General features: G+C 38.9%; 5 protein-coding genes across 6 annotated transcripts in view; 3 read left to right on the top strand and 2 right to left on the bottom strand.

Moving 5' to 3' along the window:
• The first annotated feature begins 506 nt into the window (after nucleotides 1-506).
• Nucleotides 507-1,340, top strand: ch25hl1.2 (cholesterol 25-hydroxylase like 1, tandem duplicate 2). Its single transcript, XM_068602454.1, has one exon. It carries the CDS (start codon nucleotides 507-509, stop codon nucleotides 1,338-1,340), a length of 834 nt encoding a protein of 277 aa, XP_068458555.1.
• An 859-nt stretch (nucleotides 1,341-2,199) lies between these two features.
• On the top strand, nucleotides 2,200-6,035 carry tspan3a (tetraspanin 3a). Its single transcript, XM_068602947.1, has 7 exons — nucleotides 2,200-2,440; nucleotides 3,197-3,388; nucleotides 3,712-3,786; nucleotides 3,990-4,091; nucleotides 4,206-4,358; nucleotides 4,501-4,584; nucleotides 5,194-6,035. Exons 1-7 carry the CDS (start codon nucleotides 2,378-2,380, stop codon nucleotides 5,284-5,286), a joined length of 762 nt encoding a protein of 253 aa, XP_068459048.1. The 5' UTR covers nucleotides 2,200-2,377; the 3' UTR covers nucleotides 5,287-6,035.
• On the bottom strand, nucleotides 6,023-12,807 carry pstpip1a (proline-serine-threonine phosphatase interacting protein 1a). Its single transcript, XM_068602946.1, has 15 exons — nucleotides 12,690-12,807; nucleotides 11,750-11,850; nucleotides 11,579-11,653; nucleotides 11,416-11,450; nucleotides 11,210-11,316; nucleotides 11,037-11,099; nucleotides 10,472-10,576; nucleotides 9,054-9,099; nucleotides 8,893-8,972; nucleotides 8,316-8,414; nucleotides 8,113-8,209; nucleotides 7,844-7,931; nucleotides 7,671-7,747; nucleotides 7,040-7,137; nucleotides 6,023-6,945 (listed from the first exon to the last, which is right to left on the bottom strand). The coding sequence occupies exons 1-15, from the start codon at nucleotides 12,717-12,719 to the stop codon at nucleotides 6,814-6,816; spliced, it is 1,233 nt and encodes a 410-aa protein (XP_068459047.1). The 5' UTR covers nucleotides 12,720-12,807; the 3' UTR covers nucleotides 6,023-6,813.
• A 141-nt stretch (nucleotides 12,808-12,948) lies between these two features.
• Nucleotides 12,949-16,844, bottom strand: rcn2 (reticulocalbin 2). Its single transcript, XM_068603054.1, has 8 exons — nucleotides 16,768-16,844; nucleotides 16,164-16,304; nucleotides 15,949-16,051; nucleotides 15,667-15,860; nucleotides 15,466-15,579; nucleotides 15,249-15,342; nucleotides 15,003-15,142; nucleotides 12,949-14,888 (listed from the first exon to the last, which is right to left on the bottom strand). The coding sequence occupies exons 2-8, from the start codon at nucleotides 16,302-16,304 to the stop codon at nucleotides 14,745-14,747; spliced, it is 930 nt and encodes a 309-aa protein (XP_068459155.1). The 5' UTR covers nucleotides 16,768-16,844; the 3' UTR covers nucleotides 12,949-14,744.
• An 890-nt stretch (nucleotides 16,845-17,734) lies between these two features.
• scaper (S-phase cyclin A-associated protein in the ER) overlaps nucleotides 17,735-22,376 on the top strand; it is a 54,418-nt gene continuing 49,776 nt past the window's right edge. For both annotated transcript variants that reach the window (XM_068603345.1, XM_068603344.1), the window contains exons 1-2: nucleotides 17,735-18,049; nucleotides 21,683-21,800. In XM_068603345.1, the coding sequence (XP_068459446.1) occupies nucleotides 17,882-18,049; nucleotides 21,683-21,800 (286 nt within the window). In that variant the 5' untranslated portion in view covers nucleotides 17,735-17,881. The remainder of the gene's footprint in view (nucleotides 18,050-21,682; nucleotides 21,801-22,376) is intronic.

The raw sequence follows: 22,376 nt of genomic DNA, 5'->3' as shown, positions 1-22,376 counted from the left end.
TAAATATTGTCCGGATTGTGCTTTTGGTTTGCATTAAAATAGACCTGATAGTAAAAGCTGTACTACATCTGTAAAAAATACCAACTAAAGTAAATGCAGACACACCAAATAGAAACTACATACACTATATATATGGTATTGTATTTTGTGTTATGTTTATTTCTATTATCGTTGTTGTGCAAAGTGTTACTTCTATGTTCTTTGTGTCACTCTCATTTTGCTTTGTTGTTCTTTTTTTAAGTGATTGATGGAATAACGTAAGAATATATTATAAGTGATAAGAAATACTTCTTCGGAAGAATCTATCACGTGGAGAGCTATATGTTTCCATGTAGCCAGGGAGTATGAATAATTTGTTGCATTGTTGCACCCTGCTGTCACTTGATACCACACAGTGAAGGAGACACTCATGGGATAAAGTCTGTGCCATAGCTACTGTTTTTGACTGGAATGTCAACATTCTTCAGACATTTAAAGGATATTCACCTCGTTACTTTTACTTCAAGATGGATCTTGCAGATATAGGTGTAGATCTTTGGATAAGATGCTTAGGAAGCGATTCTTTACTGCAGCGTCTGTGGGATTGCATGAGGCTCAACTACAGAGACTATTTGAGATCTCCACTCTTCCCAATTGTCCTGACTGTGTCTTCCTACTTTGTCTTGTGCGTTCCTTTTCTTGTTTGCGACATCATGGGAGAAAGATGGCCATGGGTGCAGAAATTCAAGTTGCAACCAAGCCATCGTCCTACAGCTTCCAAACTGCTGCACTGTGCAGGTGTCACCTTGTACAACCATGCTTTTCTTGTGCTTCCAGCATCAATAGCCCAGTGGGTATGGAGGCCAACTGTGGACCTGCCGGAGCAAGCTCCATCCCTGCTTGAGCTGATTGTTGGGGTGATAAGCAATCTCCTGCTCTTTGACTTCCAGTACTTCATCTGGCACCTGCTCCATCACAAGATCCGCTGGCTGTATGTCACTTTCCATGCCATCCATCATAATTACTCATCTCCCTTTGCTTTAGCCACTCAGTGTCTTGGCAGCTGGGAGCTGGTCACTGTGGGCGTTTGGACCACTCTTAATCCTGTGATCCTGAGATGTCACTTACTCACCACCTGGACCTTTATGGTTTTGCATGTCTATGTTTCTATTGAGGATCACTGTGGCTATGATTTCCCCTGGTCCACATCACACCTGATACCGTTTGGCATCTACGGAGGGCCCAGCAAACATGATGTGCACCATCAGAAACCCAACACCAATTTTGCGCCACACTTCAGCCACTGGGATAAAATATTTGGCACAAATGCTGATGTCAGCTTCTCTACTGCTATAAAATAAAATGGCACACCACTAATTGCAGCTATGGACAGAGAGCTGTGCTTTTATGCGCATTTGCTTTTTCAAATTGAGTAGATATAAAATTGTAAAGGTACAGTTAAAAGTTCATCTGCATTTTCCTTTGCTAACAGATGGAGGTGTGTTACTGCATAGTGTTTAAAAAAAAATAATAGTTATAATAAGATGTTTCTTGTATGATAATAAGCAAATAATAATACTGTGTATGTCCAATCAGTTGTAGGTGCACAATTTAAATATATCCTGAATCTAATTGTCCTCCAGTGTGTTTGGTTTCCTCATTTCATTTGAATGTGATCCTGATCTTGAACAAGGATTATGTTACAATTGTCCACTCTTTGTTTTCCATTGGTTTTATTTAATTCGACTGTGTGGACAAACGTGAATAGTTCTACCTTGAATATTCATAGCAGGGGTGCCATTGGCTATTCATACAATCAAGTTATATATGCATCCCAACAAGGCGTAAATATTGGTGCTTCAAAAGATTGCTCGCTGACTGACTATTAATATGTTTTCCTTTTATTTTTCAATCATAAATCAACATATATCTGGAATTCTATTGTGACACCAGTATATCTTGTGTTTTTTTACTAATGTAATCTGAGCAGTGATCACAGAGTGGTTCTACTGGAGGTAATGGTACACTCAAAAATGTGTTACGTACAAAGACCAACCAGGTCAAAGTATAACATTTTCCACCACTAGATGTCACACAAATACCGCTATTTCTATTTCTATCAAATGTATTATATTGCCTATCCTAATAGTTACCAGAAACATATGGCATGCATCGTATTCTAGGAACCATGTCAATAATATTCCCCACATGTTGGGGTGGGTGAAGCGACTGGTCTTGCAGGACGTGTGGTGTTGTTCCTCTGGTGTTACTGGTGGCGCTGCGTCGCTGCTCTGCGCCACCAGTGACACCGCGCCGGGATGAGTGGTGGATGTCTGAGGAGAAACCTGCACTACTTTACAACACATAGACGACAGCGTTCAGCCGCCCCGTGTTGAAGATGGGGCAGTGTGGCATCACGTCGTCAAAGACGGTCCTGGTCTTTCTGAACCTGATATTTTGGGTACGTTTGGAGGCTTTTAACGGACGGGTTGAAACGTGCGTCACGAGCTAGCAGTGTGTAGCTGCGTTAGCTGTGCGACCAGTCAGCTGCTCGGTTAGCTGCGACCTTTGTTTACTCAGGGAGGGATTTGTTTGCGAAGGCAGCAGTAGACACATCACGTCATATGGTTTTGTTTTGTTTTACAGCTCCCAATTCTTTGTTAAATGCAGCAGCTTTCTTTTCGTGTTAGAGTAGAAAATGCCTAAACTATGGTGTCGTCAGTCGTGGAATGTGTCTGTAATTTACTCAACTAGTTAAACTAAACGCTCCATTTGAAGCTACGTTGTAGCTACTGCCTTTTGTTTTATTGCTGTAGTTACTAGTTACTTTGCATAATTTGATTATTAATAAAAAATGTAAAGCAAATCATGAAGTGTGATGTGTTATTATTAGTTAAATTAAGGGACCCATCTTTATATAAAGTAGTTAAAGTGAGCTCTACCTTTTAGCTGTAACATTAAAGTGATGATCACATTACTAACATACTTTTACTTAAGTAAGATTGTGAATGCATGGCTTTTACTTGCAACACAATATTACCCCACCGTGGTACTCTTTTCTATACTTAAGTAAAATATGGGAATACTGCTTCTGTTTACGACAACTTAGATATACTGTACACCCTTTTTTACCATATTGCAATATGGTGGTGTGTATTTGCTTTAAGCTCGAGGGAAATATTCAAATGTTGAAGTTTTTGTTTTTTGTCACCCTCAGGCTGCTGCTGGTATCCTCTGCTATGTTGGAGCTTACGTCTTCATTACATACGATGACTACGATCACTTCTTTGAAGATGTGTACACTCTCATTCCAGCAGTGACCATTATTGCAGTTGGAGCCCTGCTTTTCATAATTGGGCTCATTGGATGCTGTGCTACAGTGAGAGAGAGCCGCTGTGGTCTAACAACGGTCAGTGAACCAGTTGATAAGTTTGGCGCAAAAGATGAGCCTTTGTGTAGTAAGTGATCAAAGTTGAACCATGAAACATTATGAAGAGAAAAGTGAGATTTCAGGGTGCATTAGAACAGGACATTAATATATCATTTTGATAAAGGCATTAAGTTCTTTTTTAGTAAATTCAAAGTTATTGAAGATTTTAAACAACTTCACAAACAGCCCACATGTGGTATTCTTTCTTACCTGAACATGACAAAGTGTCAGATATTCCACTTTTATTTATATGCATGCAAGTGTCTGTTTGTGCATCTTAAATCTTGAAATTTGATCCACAGTTTGTCGTCATTCTCTTGCTGGTTCTCATGACGGAAGTGGCTGTGGTGATTCTCGGATATGTTTACAGAGCAAAGGTAAGAAAGTCAAATACGAGCTTACGTGTTTGTTTTTCTTAGCCATGTTTGTTGTTTAACTGGTAATTCAGCAGGTTTTTCAAATCACTGAATCTTTCAACAATAGATGATCTAATCTCCTTGTGCTCGCTGTCATGTGTTTTTTTTTTTACCATTCAACATGTTGTCAATCGTTAAGTCTCACACTTTTTAACCATCGGCAGGTTGAAAAAGAAGTAAATGTTTCTATCAAGAAAGTGTATGATGAGTACAATGGCACCAACAGCAATGCCCAGAGCCGTGCCATCGACTACATTCAAAGACAGGTAAAACAGATAGAATAAGAATATTGTTCGCTTTCTGTATTTCTGTTTGACTTTTCCTGACTAAGCAAGTGGTTGAAAAATAATCTTGAGTTTTAATTGTTTTCTTTTTTACAGCTTCAGTGTTGTGGGATCCACAATTACTCAGACTGGCAAAATACACATTGGTATGAAGAATCCAAAAACAACAGTGTGCCCATCAGCTGTTGCAAAACAAACTTTGGAAGCTGCACAGGGTCCCTCACTCATCCTGAAGATCTCTACCAAGAAGTAAACAACCTCTTAATGTGTCATGTTTTCATACAAAACACCTATTTTTTCTTCTTCTTTTTAAAAAAAAGTGAAGTGACTCATTACAGTTTTATACATTTAAACACGTTCTCTCTGCGTGCGTGTGTGTCTGTGTGTGTAGGGTTGTGAAGCTCTAGTTGTGAAGAAGTTGAAGGAGATCATGATGTATGTAATTTGGACTGCACTGACATTTGCTGCAATCCAGGTATGTAACTGTAACTAGTATATCTTGTTTTGTAGGACATCATCTGTTTTCTGTAGAACCTGCATTCTCTTTCTTAACTCGACCTTTGCGACACTTACTATAATTCTATAGTACATTGATCAACAGGCACACAGGAGGGGTAGGGAATTAATTAAATAAATTATAATAATTAAATCAGTTTCTTTATGACAAAGAGATACTTTCTGTATTATTAAAAATCACGGCACGACATACATACATTGTGTACATGCTCGAGAAGATCAAAACCACTCCCTTATCCGTCTGAAAAATATAATCCTGCGGCCAGCAGTCGATTGATTTAGCTTAGCATTTAGATTATTTTAGCACTGCTCTCAGCTCAGAAATAGTCCGACATATGACACTTTATAAAACGATAACTTGTTGTTTTTTTCTTGTTGGTTTTTGTGCGAATTGTAAGAAGTGAATTAGCTTTAAAGGTGTTTGTAAGTTAAAACCTGCACCACTAGTCCAAACAAAACAAAGTAGCGTGAGTTACACATTTACAGTGAAACTCAACAAACATTTCTAGAGAGTTGTAACTAACAAGTATTCAAACAGATAAATAAGTTCTCTGTCTCTTTCTTCTAGATGCTGGGGATGTTGTGTGCATGCATCGTGCTGTGCCGCAGAGCCAGAGACCCTGCCTACGAGCTTCTCATTACAGGAGGCACCTATGCATAGAGGAGAACACATTTCTCACCATAACACACACTTTTAGAATCAACATGTCATTGGTGAGAGCATGAAAATAATATATTTACACACTAACCATAAACAACAACCACACTAAAGTTCTATATTTTACCTGTCCCCCCACCCCCCCCCCACCCCCACCCCCCCTCGCCTCCAAAAAAAGCTATAAACCAAATTCTTAAATGGTCAATGTAAATGAGATGTAGAAAACATTCTGATGCTTAGGATGGCACGTGGGCGTAAAATCTCTATGGATTAAAAAAACAATGGGATGTTTCCTCATATATACACTATTTTATATTTAAATCTGATGTACTTACAAGACATTTGATTAACTTAAATTTACCTTCACTACTACTACTGATACTACTATTTTACTCATACTACTACTACTATTACAGCTCAGTTTTGGTTGAAGCCTTTCTGCAGCAGTAATCTGTCAAGAAATAGTGGACACCACAGCCCCAAGCTCATGGCAAGTTCTTGCATGTAAAATGTTTAACTTAAGTGGCATTGGCTTGTCTGAATCAGAATCAATCTTTTAAATCCCCTTCTGTGTGTGGAGTTTATAGTTAGTCATGCAGTCTTAACTCAAGATAGACTTTGTCCTATAGCTGTTTTGTTTATTCTTGGCTCAGCAATCCAGTCTTGGTAGTTTAATACTTTTATTTGCTGATGTGTAAGCAATAACAATACTCAATAATGTAAATAAAATGTGGGGAAAGGTTGAAATTAAATGAGTGCAATTTCTAATTTGTTTTAATTTCTTTAATAATTCTTTACAGAGAGATGATACTGCATCCCAAAATGTTTTTATTTTCTTTCTGTCTGGACAAATATTCACAAGTCAACAAGAGAGGTCAAAGTTCAGGTGATTCCCATGAGGGAGGGGGTTATGAGGTTTACATACTTAGTCAAAGGCCTTGGTCTATGCTTAATCTTATATGCTTTGTAGCTTTTTGAGGTTTCAAAGTTACCGTGAGCTCAAAATGTAACACATGCATATTCCATATGAGCTCTTACTGGAATCATGAGTTATAGTTGGCTCCCCTGTTGCTCAGTAACCAGATATGTTTGAACCAGAAGGAGCAGACTGCTCAACCGAGAGACGCAAGAATTGTGCCCGGTAAAGTTTCAGCTGCTTTGTTAAATTGTTCTGGTAACATTACCATTCAGAATAGCAACAATAACTACACCTATATTTATATACAGGTTGACAACAGAAATAATGCATTCTGCTTCATATTTAAGACTGCAGATATACAAGAGGGCCACAGAATATGAATAAACTTAGTGCAACGACCTTGTGATACAGAGCCCTTAATCTCCCAGCTGTCATTGGTATGACGAGCACTCAGCATACCAGCAATAAGGGCCAAGTAACATGAATATGTGTCGTAGCAATAAATAATTCCAAATGGCTTGTGCTAGTGACCGTAGTACAATTTTAAAATACAAATTCAAATATGTAAAAAAAATAAACTCAATATAAGGGTCTGTAGTAGTCAGGTAAACTCATAATTTGGCAAGGTAAGAACCTGGGACCAATCCAGTGAGGCCATTTCTTTTCACCGTCCACCAGCCGTCTTCACCTTGATCTATGACAACCACCACATCCCCGACAGACACAGAGAGCTCATCGTTTCCCTGAATAAGTACAGAGAAATTCAGTCAACAGTTGCCACTTGCAATGAACAAGAATTAGAACATTTTAATGTGTCTCGTGTCAAAGCTGACCGACCTGGGCCGCATAGTCGTACACGACCTTGTAACCCTCGCTGCTTGTCTGGAAGCCCTGACATCCAGGAATGGAAGCATAAACTCCCTCTGATGTTTCTGCTAAAGAGTTGACAGGATTTCAAAGATGATCAGCACTGGTTTATTTATTGTGTGAAGCCACTCACAACTTGCAACTTCCCATACTAGCGACTAAGCTTATAGTACGGCATGTCAGGTGATATGACGTATCCCTTCAATGCCACCACCTTTCACAAGTTAAATGTGTTCATTTTGACTTCAACCTAGATGTTATTTACTTATAATGTAAAATATTCTTCACATACATGTTTTAATCTTATTTGTGTTTATAAGAAAAGTGGATGTATGTACATATTTGTCTTTTCAAAATCTTAATGTTTTGTTGTAATTAGCTGAGCTACTCTACAATGTTTCCACATACGCCCTCATAACTGCTGGAGTTCCCCCAGGAGTACAAAGACCCCAAGGTGTGAATCACTGGTGAGAAAAATAATTACAGTATGTAACCTACAGTTGCTCCACGGCGTGTGTTGCAAGGCTCAATGTGGCTTTCACAGTCATTTCTATCATCATTTCGGAAATGCACTGCTGACTAAATGACTTTGGTACTATACCAGTAGGTTGGGCAACAAGTTCATTGATGCTCAATTTGGAGCCACTGGAACAGTTCGACTGCAGAAGGTTTGAAAACCTATACATTGGGGAAATAATTGAATTAGAAATACACAACAAATAAATACATTACATAATTATCACTATCATCCATTTTACATTGTGTAATTCTGACCTTTTCATCACTCCTCCTACAAATCCGGCGCTGCCATTTCTGTCATCTGCAGCATCCTTGTCATAGTAACTTTGGTATTCAATTGGAGCTGTGGGAGAATCATTGACATTCAGTAAATAAACGATTGCTTTAGGGGTGATGACTTATGACTACACACAAACCTGTTTCCAAAGAAGTCAAATATGTTCTGTGTTTTAGCAGCAGCTGAGAGATAAGATGACAATCTCCACTGTGAAACATATTCAAATCAATATCAAATCAAATCAAACCTGAGGGGGTCGAGCCAGTGCGTTTCATCTCCACAAAGCTGTTCATGTCTGCGGTGATGTCACACTCTTCTAGAGTTTTCCTCACATCCTCGTAACACTGAAAGAGCAGTTTTCACAGCAAATCTTTAATAAACAGTACAGTATATTGGAAGGGCTTGCTGAAAGTCTATTCCACACAGATGTGTGAGAACAGCTGCACACACCTCATCATCTTTAACACACTGCATTGATAAATGGTTACAGTACACCCACAAAGCATCCCTTAGTATGCTGAGGCGGTCCTCCTCCTGCTGCTGAAAGATCTGCAAAACAAAATTATTTGAAAAATAAGAAATAATCTAGAATACATTGAGGCACGGAACATTTACAACACTATACAGTACTGTATGTACACTTATTATTATTATAGCTTTCTTTCCTGATCTTTTTCCTGGTGTCCTGTGTGTGTGTGCGTGTGTGTGTGTGTGTGTGTGTGTGTGTGTGTATTGTCCTGTGTTTCGAACTAACGCTGACAATTTACCTTTTTACATGGGGATGAATAAAAGAGAGAGAGAATGGCTGCCTAAGGCTTTGTTGCCTGGAAACAATTTTGCAAAATAATGACTCATTTTATAATCTGCTAAAAGGAAGTGTTATACATCCTCATTGACTACACAGGCCTCGGGTATTACCACTCTTGGTCTATATCTGTACATTTTGAATGCATCATGCTGTAATTTGCATGCCTCACTTGATAAATCCAGTGAGAGGAGAAATAAAGCTGCCAGTGTTATACTTTACCTCACATGTGTTGATGTGTGTTGATTCCCACTCTTGACGAGTCTTATCAAGCTGTTCAATGTTTGACATGTAATGTTTCTCTAAAGACAAGTTTAAGAAAGAATTGTAAAAAAAGGAAGTAAATGAAGATACAGTATCCTGCTGCTATAGTCTGTCCTTACCAGCCTCCACTGCGGTTTCTCTGCACTGTTTAGATTTGTTGTTCATCTGAAAAAATTGTAATAATACAACATTACACAAAAACATTACATACAAATTACATTCTAAATCAGAACAGGAACTCTCAGTTTATAATTTAATTGTGTGTAATAACTGTGTATTAACTGTCAGTGCTGTTTGAGAAACTATCTCATTTTACAATTCATTTTCAACATTCTTGTACATTGTAAAAAGTAAAATATACCTACATGTAATACTATTTGTTAATACCACACATTGTTTGCAATACCAATGACAGTCATGATAGATTAAAAAAACATTAGCGGCACACTGACAAAGTCAGTTCAATGTCCACACAATAACTACATTTTCTTCTTTCTTGTCTTGAAACTAAAAACATTTTTTACATCGACAAAAATTCTTAAATGAGGAACAAGGCCAATGTGTTATTACCTCCACCAGGATAATTATGCTCTCAGTTTTATGTGTGCGTGCATGTACGCGTCCATAAGCGAGTGTGCACTTCTGTGTTGTCCACAGGTAGTCTCGCAGCAAACTGCATAAGACTTTGGGTGGCTAGTTATGGTTGCTTGCTCTCATCCTTGCAGTGACGCATACTTTCTCAAAATATCTTTTATTGCCTATTTTAAACTGCCCGAATACTGACTCCTCGCTACTTTTAACTAGCCTCTTATCGCTATAACCCGCTTGTGATACCACAGCTGAGTGCTTCTCCAACCCTCATCTGTTACTCCATGAACAGAGTGTTTTGGGGTGTGTTTAGATCAAGATGATTTCTTACATACATCGCTGCTTGTTTTTACAGTCCATTGCTGTCTTGACTGGTGGGGGACATGCTACTTTAGTCGGATGTTTACTCATCACTGTGTAAAATATTAAAATTAATCAAATAAATCTGCTGAGGGGGAAATTATCTCTGTGTTCACCTTAAAAGCTCTGTTGCAGACATGTATGCACGAGCAGGATATTATGACATCACAACTATTCTGTTAATCACAGTGTGATGTATAAGATGAAAACGTCTCGTGCACATGCTTATTACACTGAAAAGAGACTTTAAAGTGAAGTCAGAGACTTAGTTATTGAAATGAACAATATTTGCGTATTCATAGATTCAGATTTTTAAAGAAGGGAGGAGTAGATGTAACAAAGGGTATCAGGAGACAATATCAGACAGACACAGATTATTATTCAAAGCAGAGTAGTTTAAAATATCTTTAAAAATGTCTAGTGGGGATCTTCAAATTGTAAATGTATGATATCATTACATTTTAAATTAATTGTTTAAATGTATATTTCTAAGAGAAAAAACAGCACTGATCCTTTTAGAAAGTCGAGCTAGCTTTTCATTTCTGCACTGGATATTTATTGAGTCAGACCACAGCTTTACAAGATGTACCTTCTCAATCTGTTTGGGAGTGGCTGTGGAAGCGCTGGCCGTCTTCTCAGCCGTTTGCTCGGCCTCATCTGCCTCCCTGCAGCGCTGCTCATATGATCTTTTAGACTAGAGAGAAACAGAACCGAAACCATATGACACCCATGCTTTGTTTATCAGCACTATCCTCTATAAACCCTCGACAGGAAACGGATGGGGGGCAAGTTCAGTCAAGAAAGACATGCCTTCTTCCTAAAAGCACATAAATGTGCAGCAAGAAAAACTGTACTTCCTCCCCATTGGAGAGAAGTATACACTCAAGCTCCCTAATGTGTTTATCAATACAGTAAGTTATGACTGGCACTAATCTATTTTGTGACACCATCCTCCTCTTATGTACATCTTGAATATAGATGACAATACTTCTCTGCAGAAGTCTTTTCAGAATGCACTTTTCTTGCACATACAAGATTAAACTGCACTAAAACTTCCCCTAAAATGATGCTGTTTACCACTGCCACCATTACACAGCCCTCTACACACATAAGGTCTAATCATGGATTATTATAAGAATATGAATTGTCCTTACGTCTATTGTTTTCTTGAAGAGAGAGACTTTTGTCTTCTGGACCTTCTCCATGATGACTTCAAACTAAGAAGTGAGGAACGCGTTATTTAAAAAAACATTAAGCACACTCAGAGATACTCTTTTTAGATTTCCTCTATGTGCAATACAGAAAGAAAAAAACTTTTCGTTGGTACCTTTTTTCTTTGTTCTTTCTGGCGTTCTCTGAACTGCTCCATTTTCTTCGCCTCCTCCTTTAGCAATGATGACAGCTGAATGTGAAAGTTTCCTACGTTTTCAATTTCTGAAAAACACCAAAACAAAAATGTAAAAACTCAAAGCTGACTGAGGCATGTATGAACTGTGCAAGAAAAATTATGCAGGAAATGTATCTTGTGCTCACGTGTTTTCATTTCATCAAAAGATGTTCTCAAAGTCCTGTGAAAACCAAATTCATAATTTATGAAATGTCATGTAATATTTTCATGCAATAAATAGTGTGTATGGTGCAGAACATATATATTGCGTGGAGAGGCAGACTTAGACATTAATACACACATGCCTACCAGCTCTCATATAAACCCCCGGCCTTGCGTGCGATTGTGACCAGTTCTTTGCCATATTTCTCCTCTGCTGATGCCCTACATAGACATTACCACAACAGAGCTTAACTACATTATACTGAGGTCACTGCAAGGATCCATCAAATATAATTCATCAGAAATTTGTGAGCCCACCTCATTTTCAACAGCTCTTCCATATCTTTGCATGTCCGTCGACCATCATTAAGTCTCAGACTGATAGTTTCATACCCAGTATTACTGATGAAGTCCACTCCCTGAAACCATAAATACCAAACAATATCATACTGTCAGTGATAAAGTAATATGTTCACATTTTAGTTTTAATGCAAAATGATACATTTAGAAATAAAAGTCTAAATATACGCTGTTTTACAAAATGTTTTTGTGTCCATTGGAAAGAAAATATTAGTGTGTCTTTATTGCGAATGATCACCTTTAGCCAATAGCTGATGCTTTAATTGATATTCAACAGCAAGTTTTACTTAGATAACTTGTGAGTTTTTTCCACATCTCAGCGGTATTGTGGTGGTTTCTTATGAAGACTGTTGGAAAGCCACCAAGAGGGAGAACCCCCGCTTATGAAAAAGTATTTTTATTTTGCTGAATTTGAAATAATGTGAAAGTACAATTACTGTTGTAAAAATCTCTGATGTTAATTTTATTCTAGCTGGTTCCATTTGACATTAGGGTACTAATAGCAGGATGATAATTAAGACAAAAAGGGAACCACACAACTTCACAATTTGAACTGAAACTACAATTGAGTTACACCAACTGTTATTTCTGACTGACCAGACTTGTACTGAGTTTCATGAACATTTTGAGTTAACAGGTGCTCTGTACAGTTCTGAAAAAGCGTTAGAAGACGAAAGGCACAAAATGAAGATGAATTAGCCCGATTAACAGGAAACCCCTAGTAACTACAGAACTGTTACAGTTACTGCCAGAGCAGCAAAGATACTTAGAAAGAGCTGTTTAGTTTGTGTGACACATCTGATTTTAGACATAAATTACCTCAGAATGGCAGTGAAGACACTAAATACAACACTGACTCAACACAACATTAAGTAGGGATTAGTAGCATCACACTCACCCAAAAGGCATCTTTAAATAGTAAAGACATCTTGTCAGTGGTTAAAGGTAGTCCCTGTTGGAGAATCCACTTAACTTGAAGTTACTTTGTAATAATGCCTAGCAGTGTAACAGGCTGTTGCTTGATGCAAGTGAAACGGATCATGACACATTCAGGAAACAGCCCTCCAACAGCAACACTCATTTTATTTAAATGAGGAAGAGTTGCAACGTATCAGTGGTTACAACAACTGGACGGATGTCAGTTAACTTTTGGCAGATGTGAGAGGAAAATTTATAATGATTATGAGTTGTGCAACTTATGTTTGTGCTGTCAGGGTTCCCACTCATTTCTAGATTTAACAGAACTTATCCAGGACATTTTCAGTGTGTCAGGCCAGGACTAGAATGAGGACTCTGTTGCAGAGGAAATGTCCAAGAACACACTTTATTTGTGTAAAAAAAAAAACCGCTTAAGAGGCAAAAAATGGACAAGACTAAAAAGTACAACAGAAAGTCACTCTTTACGAGGCAAAACTACTTGACTATAAAAGTACAAAGAAAAACACTCTTTCGAGGCCAAAACACTTACTGGGGGGAAAAAAACACTATGGCAAAGGCTGTGGTAGGACGAGCCACACATGAGACACAGCAAACCAAGGTGGAACAAAACACTGACGCGCAAGACAAAGGTAAGACACAGACTATAAGCACCTGGGGTAATGGGGAACAGGTGGAAACACTCAGGAAGACAATCAGACTTGTGACACATGAGGAAGGGCAAGTGACCTGAAACGAGAGGGAGGTAGGCCTTCAAAATAAAAACAGGAAATGACAAGACAAAAACCCAAGACAAGACAAGGCTCACCACGGTGCGACACAGTGAGGCTCCAGCTGCTATGACTGACAGGGATCATGCCATGCACGAAATTGTTCCTCTTTGAGGAAGTCTGATTTAAAAGATATTAGGTCTTTGGCTATAATGTATCAATTAATCTCTTACAAGCTAAGAAATTATGACAAATCGATCATATAGTAATAATATAATGATGAAAACAAAACACAATTACTAGCCAGCAGTGACTAATTTCAACATTTGAAGGAGAGCCTAACTTACAATACATCAGTGGTTCTCAAACTGTGGGTGGAAAGCAGCTCATTGCAGGCACTAATACTGATAAAACTTGACGGTTCACACATTCCGCACTAATTCTGTTTTGTTTGGCACAGGTTGCACATTATTGTTATCTTGAAAACATACCCAGGTTAATTGCAGGCACAATAAGCTTCTTTTTTTTAACCAACTATTAGTTCTTTTTTGAACAGACAGAACTTTATTTGCATACTTCTAACTAAATGATTGCACATTTTATTTCTTTTTGTCTGATAGCGCGCAATCTGGTTTACTTGAAAGTGAGTGCAATTTTTTAGTAGTCATCACAAAAAGTTATTTCAATACAAATTCAGCATTGGCCATTTTGTTACAATTTTGTTGGGGCGGTGGGGAATGAACATTTTTCTTCCTCCAAAGTGGGGCGTGACAAAAAAAGTTTGAAAACCACTGCATTGCATATAGAATATTGGCCACTTCAGTAGCAATCTGCATTACTGGCTACTATGTGACATGGCTTGTGGGTGTTTACAGCGTTTCCACAACATCAACTACAGCCTGTACTCTCGTCCATGAACTACCATTCAACCGTTATGATCCCAAACATAATTTATCCCTTTCATAATGTTATCCGTTTTGGGGAACACTGATAGATAGACTAGTAGTAATTCTCAACTGGAAGGAAATAGAAGAATATTAAAATAGTTTTGTAGGACATTTAACTACTTCTCTCAAGCGTTTTCCATGACTGAAAACGTGTTAACTGTTTCCCAATAAGGGTAGGAACCTTGTGCTGTATTATGCTGCTATGTTATTATATCCATGTTAATTAATATTGCCAACGCTTGTTAATGGATAAGATCAACCATGACGTAAAATCTTTGACTAATGTTGAATTACAAGGTAATAATAAACATCATTACATCTTCATGAAAACAAATGAGAAAACAAGAACATAAAGTCTAGTTATAGTTCATCATGTGATGTATGCAGCTGTCTGCCATAGTCTGTCACTTCACTGTTCATGAATGTTTCTTGATTTTTCAAGACTTCAGCCTCGGAGATCTGCCCGTCTTCATCGTGGTCCATCTCCATGATGAGGTGAAGAGCCTGTTAATGACATGAGAGGAAAACTAATATGTTGCCATATCATCCTCCAAATAAATGATATATAATCCTACCAAACACTATCTACCTATTGTGGCAACTAAATTTGAGTCTTACCTCTTCTCTTGCCGAGCCGTAGCTATTGGGGGCCACCCAGCGGAGCTGCTCATCTCGATTCAACTTGCCATCCTTATCTTGATCATAGAGGTCTTTAAACCGCACTGTCTCTTCAATCTCCCACTGTGAAGGGGACTCCTCTGGCAACCACATTAAATGTTAACTTGGGATGACAATTAGACACAGCAGAAGAAACTAACGACAAACAGATCCTTCCATGTTTTAAAACAATATATGTTGCCTTACCCTCACCACGGACATCTCCAATAAATTCATTCAGATTGATGAGTCCATCTTTATCGGTGTCATATTCATTTAACACATCTTCAATGGCAAAATCCTATTAGAATTAAAGGGTAAATTATTAAACTTCAAGATAAAATATGAAGCGCCCTCATATAATTTGTCGAAGAATGCGTTATCATATCAGGTTTTGCAGTAGTCGGATCTGAACTCGTCTTACAGCCATGTGATCCACTTCAGATGGGTGGGTAAAGGCGAGAAACTCTGTCACATTAAGCCCGGATGTGCCGTCCACATCAGCAAAGTCAAAGCGTCTCCTCTCCTTCAAGTGGAGCTAATGAGATATGTGCCAATGTTATTACAGATACATCAGGCTGTGGTTTTAATGGGATTATTAACAGGACAATTAAAGTATACCAACCTTTCTGAGAGACTCTTGCTCTGGATCCTCCAGAACAGCATCATCAAAACTGAGAAGCTGGTCATGAGTGACCATGTTGTATTCCTCCCATGTTACAATACCATCTTTGTTGGTGTCAAACTCAGGGAACCGCTCCTTTACATCATCCAGAGCATATTTTCTGTAGACGTGCTGAATCCATAGTGTGATCTCCTCTGTTGTTAAAAACACAGCAGACTCACCTTTCATCTCTTTTATTTGTATTTACTTTATTTTTTAATGTTCAGAGAGACATCAATTTACCTGCATTTAGATGATTGTCAGCATTTACATCAATCCGCTTGACAATTTCCATCATCTTTTTCTTCTGTTCTGCTGGGCTAAGTTTCTTTATCTTGTCTGTGTCCTAAAAGAGAGAGCATGAAATAAGTAGTAAAGGGAAAAGTGAGCAGGTGATAAATGAATATTAGAAATTGGGCTATAAAGCGCAATAAAATGAGTAAAGAATATTTGCAAACCTCATCTCCCAGCAGGATGTTCAAGTCATGTTCAGGGTTGTGCTGCTGGCCAATATAATGATCTTCATGGAGATGTTTAACAGTACTTTGTCCAAATCCGAACTGAAGTGCAAGCATTACCAACAAAGCAAAGGACGCCATCTGTTACATGACACAGTGAAACAAATAAGTGCATGAATTGAAAACACCACAAAGTGCAATAATTTAGTTTTCAAAGGCCAAACGTAGCAGTTGCGATGCAAGTGTGCGACCTTGTGGTCAGCTGGTGGAAGTTCATACTAAACTTTATGTGCGTCAGCCTCGTCCTGCATGTTCGATGAAACCTGGCAAATCTATCAGGAACAAGTGCGTATGAGGTGGAGAGAGAGACAACATGTCTGCTAGAAATACTAGTTATTGTCTGCAATCGCTTCAATGAACTCCTGTTTATATGTTATGTGTTCGAGAAAATAAGACTCACTCGGGGAAAAAAATCAACAGCATGAGCCAAAATAATAGACACAGTTAAAGACGACACATACAAGTGAATAATTAAATAGTAATTCCGCTCAGGCTGACAAATAATGAAGATGGAAGACGATGTTGTGATCGCCGGAAAACTTACATTTGATTTAAAAAGTCCTCGTACAAGTGTTGACGCGAATGTTATTTACCCGAGAAAACGTCCACTTCCGATTACAAATTTCAAAGTAAACCTTTTTATCATGGTGTATCTCTTTTCGGGGTAATTTAATCGGATTTATTTTATTCGGATGTCGTGCTTACACTGTCGTGCTTAAGACTAATGCAAATATGCATCTAAATGTACTTTCCAAAATATGTTTTAGCTTGTGGGCCCTCAATAATCTGAATGAATGAGAAAATATTGTCCGAGAGATAATTGTTGTTATCTGTAGACACACAGACACAAATTTAGAGGCAGGTCTGATTTAATAGGGTTTCAAATCAGACTTTATTAATGGTGATCTATAAAGTTCAGCCACACTTTCTCTGTGTGGCGCACATAAGTGAAAGGTGCGTCACTAATCTTTGTTATTGCTCTAAAGTACGCATGTAAAGTAAGCAAACTAGTTCTACGACAAGTCATGGCATTTTTTTCTTTGTACTAGAGGGTAAAAGTTCATTCATTGAGTGATTTATATACAATTAGATCGGAATCAGCTGTAATGTATGGATTTCGACGTATAGGGGGAACCTGGTTTCCAGCAAAAACAATGTACGGGAATATAGACTGAGCACAACACAGACCAACACTAACCAAGCAAGCATAAGCTATGTACAGTTAAGTAGGTGAATTAATACACATACAGAGATAAACAAACAACATAGTGTACTTCCAATGGCTTTTATTTTGAAGGCAGGTTCACGTCTCTTCGGGACTGTAGACTCTTGACACACACGAACGATCAACCAAACATCCCGCCCGATCTTCAGTCTTATGGTTGCCATGGTAGGCAGTTTGAAGTCCCGCCCTTTGACCTAAACTATACTGTACGTGATTGGCTGGCGCGTATGCGTGTCGACATTAAAGCGATTTCATTGGCTGATCCCATTGCCAGACGACATGTGAACTGAACAGACTTCCTGCTTTTGTTAGGCTGTCCTCTCTGTCATGTTTGTATCTGACATGTTATTCCATCAACTCTGACAACAAGACAAACCGTGTCCGTAGACTTTTATTCCTCACCGACTAAGCGTTGAAGTTACCGCGGGGGTCGATGTCCAAAGACAACCGCCATGATGGAAGACGGCGTGGAGCTGGGCAGCACCGCCTCGGCCCGAGAGTCAGCCAAGGTGGAGACGGGAGGGAGAGGTCTGGGAGCAACAGCTCAGGCTCTTCGCATGGTGGAGGCAAAAGCAAGAATACGTCCATAACCGCTTTGAAGGTTCGTAATGACATCTTAGCGGGTTGATAACAGCCTAAAAATAACAGCAAATTTAGTCAAGAGCGTGACAATTCCAATGTACTCCTAGCTAGCTTGAGCTCAGTGACTGGATAATTGAGAATGGCTTCAGATTTGAGTGTGACCTGTGGGATGTTGTCAGCCCATGTGGTAAGTTACTGATGTGTTTGCCCTTCCACCAGCACTCGCTTGTGCATTTTCATTAAATTATGATAAATGGCCCTGTGCGATTTGTGAGAACATGCTAATGCATCTTGGGATATTTGTGTATGACTGTATGTCCTGTCGTCAGTATAACAAAAATGTGACATCAGGAGATGTGTTGAGTATGTCAACGCAGGAGTAATTGGGTCACGTCGGTATCAGATGGTCTTGCTTATCCGACTGTCACCATTTATCCCAACTTCGTTTACGTTCCAAACCATGTTGTCAACCCATGTGGGCTTGTTTGTTTATGCCCCCCAGCAGCCTATGAATTATTGGCTGCTTAGTCCAATCAGATCCAGAGAATCATCCTGTGAGTCTATTGCATGGCCCCGCTTGCATTAGTACACACTGTGTCTAAGCCTACAGCTATACTCTCATCACTGGCAGCACAGGGTGGGGGGCAGAGCAGCAGTCTTGCTGCGTGCACATGACTGCGCAGTGTTGTGGCAGAAGGAGAGTGAGAGATGAGAAACAGAGAGAGAGAGAGTGTGAGTGGGGGCTCAGATGCAGAGCAGAGAAAGCAGAGGAGAGAAGCTGTACATATAGGAAGCTACATGCAATGAAGAGCAGAAGAGGGTGACAAGCAGACAGACAGCAGCGGACAGAGAGCTGGGCCTAAGAAATGGCTTCTCAGTCAGCAGAGCACTAAGGGCTCAGGCTAGATTACAAACAACGTGAAAGGCCGGACTGACGGACTGCTGAGCACTTGTCTCTCTCAATCGGCACTGGGAGAGGAGTTGACACAGCTGGGAAAGTTGCTATAGCGGTGTGGACTACACAGTAGGAGTCTATTTTTGGTCGTGCTGTCAGATGACGATGTCACCTTGCACAAGTGGTGTGGGGGAACAGGTTGCCTGAAGTGGGCTGCAAAAGTATGTCAGGGGTGGATAAGGACGAGGAACCTGCTTACAGACTGTACTTCTACTCTGTATGTATCCTCTTATCTTTTGATTTTATCTGTGTTTCCCCAAGCGAGATCTCCCCCACTGTCTTGCTATACTTGCATCTGTTCGTAAACCTTCCCTGCCAAAAGAGAAACCTTACACTTGCCCCTTACTCAGCACAGTCTAGAAAATAAGCACTCTCTCCGGTGCATGTCGAAGGATTACCTGGCCAGAGAATAAAACAGAAGTTATGCTCCACAATGTATCTTATTTTTCTACAGTGTAGCCCAGGAGACAGTTTGTTTACAGTTGGTTAAGTGGATCAAGAGAATGTTGCTGTTAGCCTTTTTTTTGCCTCAGGCTGCACATAGTTCATAGGTATGGTTTTCCCACAACATTCATCTGTCATCCAATGACTCCCAAACCCAGTAACCGCAGAGTAAATATTTACAGAATGTAAATGGGAGATGTTGCATTGATGGTGACCTACGTCACACATTCTTGCTCATTTTAGGTTGGCCTGTGTTCTTTGATGTTCTTTTTTCTCTTGGTAGTCTACTTGGCCGAATAAAGCCCAGACCACTCGACATGTAAAGAATTTTGCTCACCAAAAGTAGGTCAGCTGGGTATCTCCCTTAGGGACATTAAATAGTATCAGACCAGGACACGCATGCTGTTTCTGCATGTGTAATGCCTAATGAGCCATGTTGACGTTTCCTGGCATTTAATTACAGTCTGCAAAGATTTTTACATGTTACATGAAATAAACCCAATACTTCACTTATTTCATCAAATCGTTAGATAAGACAAACTGTATTTCTCCTTTTCAATTGCAAGTGTGTTGCGAGAAGAAGAATATATTTGTATCTTTCTAGTCTGAATAATGTTGGTAGAGAGAGACAGCCTGGAAAAGAGACAGCACAGTTTGTTCCATGACTCATTTGCTATTAAGAGGAGAACTGGCTCTCGATTTTTGTGTTGGTTTCAGGTAACAATGTATTTTAAGTCTGAAACCACATCTTATAGTTGTCCAACCAAAATAGAGTTTACTCAGGCCATTAGTCAACATTAGACTAAATGATTTACACTATAGAACAGGCTATTCTGCTGGGAGGGAAAGATCCAGAATTGCTCACACGATTTAAAAAAAACAAAAAAAAACAACACAAAATAACATTATAGTAGACTGTGGGGTACACTCTGTACTTTTTTTTCCTTTTGTTATTGTGAAAATGTATTTATGGATGTTATTGTGTAACATATTTGGTTCTTAGTAAGATGGGGATACAGAGAGTTGTTGGTGATGCCATGTTTCATCACAGAACATCTTAATCTGTCAAAGTTAAAGGATATAATGAATGACTTCGCACAGTATTTATGTTTGTGCACAGTGTTTGCTTCACCCGAGGTTAGTCAAATTTACTGATGCATAGTCAATGTGTAGGTCAACCATGATGCATGCTGGGCACACAGCGGATTCAGAGCGCCTGCCTCCAGCTGTTTCTTGTCACAGTCTGTGCCAGTAGACTTCTCCCATAAATGTAATGTGTGCACTGTTGTGGCTCCAAACCCCTGCTCACATCCGCACACCAGGGTTGGAACAAATAATTGAAACATTATATTGCAATACACTCTCTTATGGTAATGAGTATTGCTATTTTTACATTGAATGGAATGATTAGGGATTTGATATCATCTTTTTGATAACAATTAGTACTTTTTACAATTTTTTTAAATGTTTTTTTCTGTTCCATTTGTGCTATTATGCGGCACAGAGCTCCCTTTTTACAATCAGTTAACGTGCGTTGTGTGGCATTTACATTTATGCATTAATGCTCATGTGTTTATATGCCCTCTGTTACATACAGTTGGATGTCAGTTATGTTTAAAAAAATCATAATGGTTTGAATAAATGCAGAATAAATGTTGCGGCACCTTTTTTTGTATTTGTCATGCAATACATCATGTTTTTCTCAGAATGGCCTGATGTAATGCTAAACCTATTTTGTGAAAATCTTGTGAATCCCACATCTTGATTTGAACATTTTAAATATTCTGATATACACAATACAAAATCACAATATGATGTACAAATTATAAAACTGTTTCCATTTCCCAACTCCTCTTAGTCCAGCCCTATTCAACCCCCAGTTCCACCCCAGCAGGCTGCCACTGTCCTCAGCTAACTATAGCCACGATAATGGCAAAAGGAAATTACACAAAAAGGCAAAAAAAATAACAATACACTAATACACTAAAAGATAGTGATTCATACCAACACATATTGAGCCACACATTCTTCTAAATTTATTAATTCTACATAAAGAGGGCACTGTGAGGAAATACAATGTTATGTCCCATTGATGGCAATGACATAAGATATACATGTGGTTTGCTTTTTAATGAACTTAATGAATTCCACAATGTCTTATCGTATTTTAAGACTCATTTTGTACTGCTCTACTCTTTCCTTGGCTCTTGGATAAAGTGCAACATTAAGGTTTTGTATTTGTTTCTTGTGCAGGCATCTTTTCAGCGCTCCAACAGCCATGACAAGGTGAGGAAGATTGTTGCCGAAGAAGGTCGTGCTGCTCGTAACCTCATTGCGTGGAGTGTGCCTCTGGAGAACAAGGAGGAGGAAGGTTTGTTGCTGCATGCGAAACAGAGTTTCTATGCATGCTAATATGCTATTTTTCTGCTTTGGTGCAGGTTTAACATTATTGACATCACTAGTAAACAAAGTATGATATTTCTATTGTTTAGGTAGTCATTGTGCAGTGGTAGGTGTTGCGGCTAATATTTGCTAAGATTATTTGATTTCCCATAACTGGGACAGTGGAGGATGTTCAGTCATTTATTTGGAGTATTCCAGTGACTACCTTTGGGGAAGTCTGTGATGAAACTCAATGATGATTTCTCATCTCAAGGCGAGACTGATAAATGATGGCGTGTTGAGAATCTTTTCAAGTGGGTTCAAACTTACACCAATACCTGGATATACACGTTCTTTACTGTTTAGCAATTGTAGTGCCACATCAAATTATCAAAGAACGCTTCCTTATACCAACCTTCACCACACGCTAACACAGCAAACCTTATTTTACAGTATTTTTTTCAGGGAAAGTCTGAATAATGTTACATTCTCCTTCAAATGTAAATAAAAGTCGCTGCTGACTGCTAACTGTGGTCATTTCTATTATTTTATTCTAAAAATCAAT

The sequence above is a fragment of the Clinocottus analis genome, unplaced genomic scaffold (genome assembly GCF_023055335.1).
Source record: "Clinocottus analis isolate CAN_PGR_092001 unplaced genomic scaffold, fCliAna1.0.p SCAF_6, whole genome shotgun sequence".
NCBI lineage: Eukaryota > Metazoa > Chordata > Actinopteri > Perciformes > Cottidae > Clinocottus > Clinocottus analis.
Note: the sequence above shows the minus strand (reverse complement) of the source record. Positions and strands in the feature narration are given on the sequence as shown.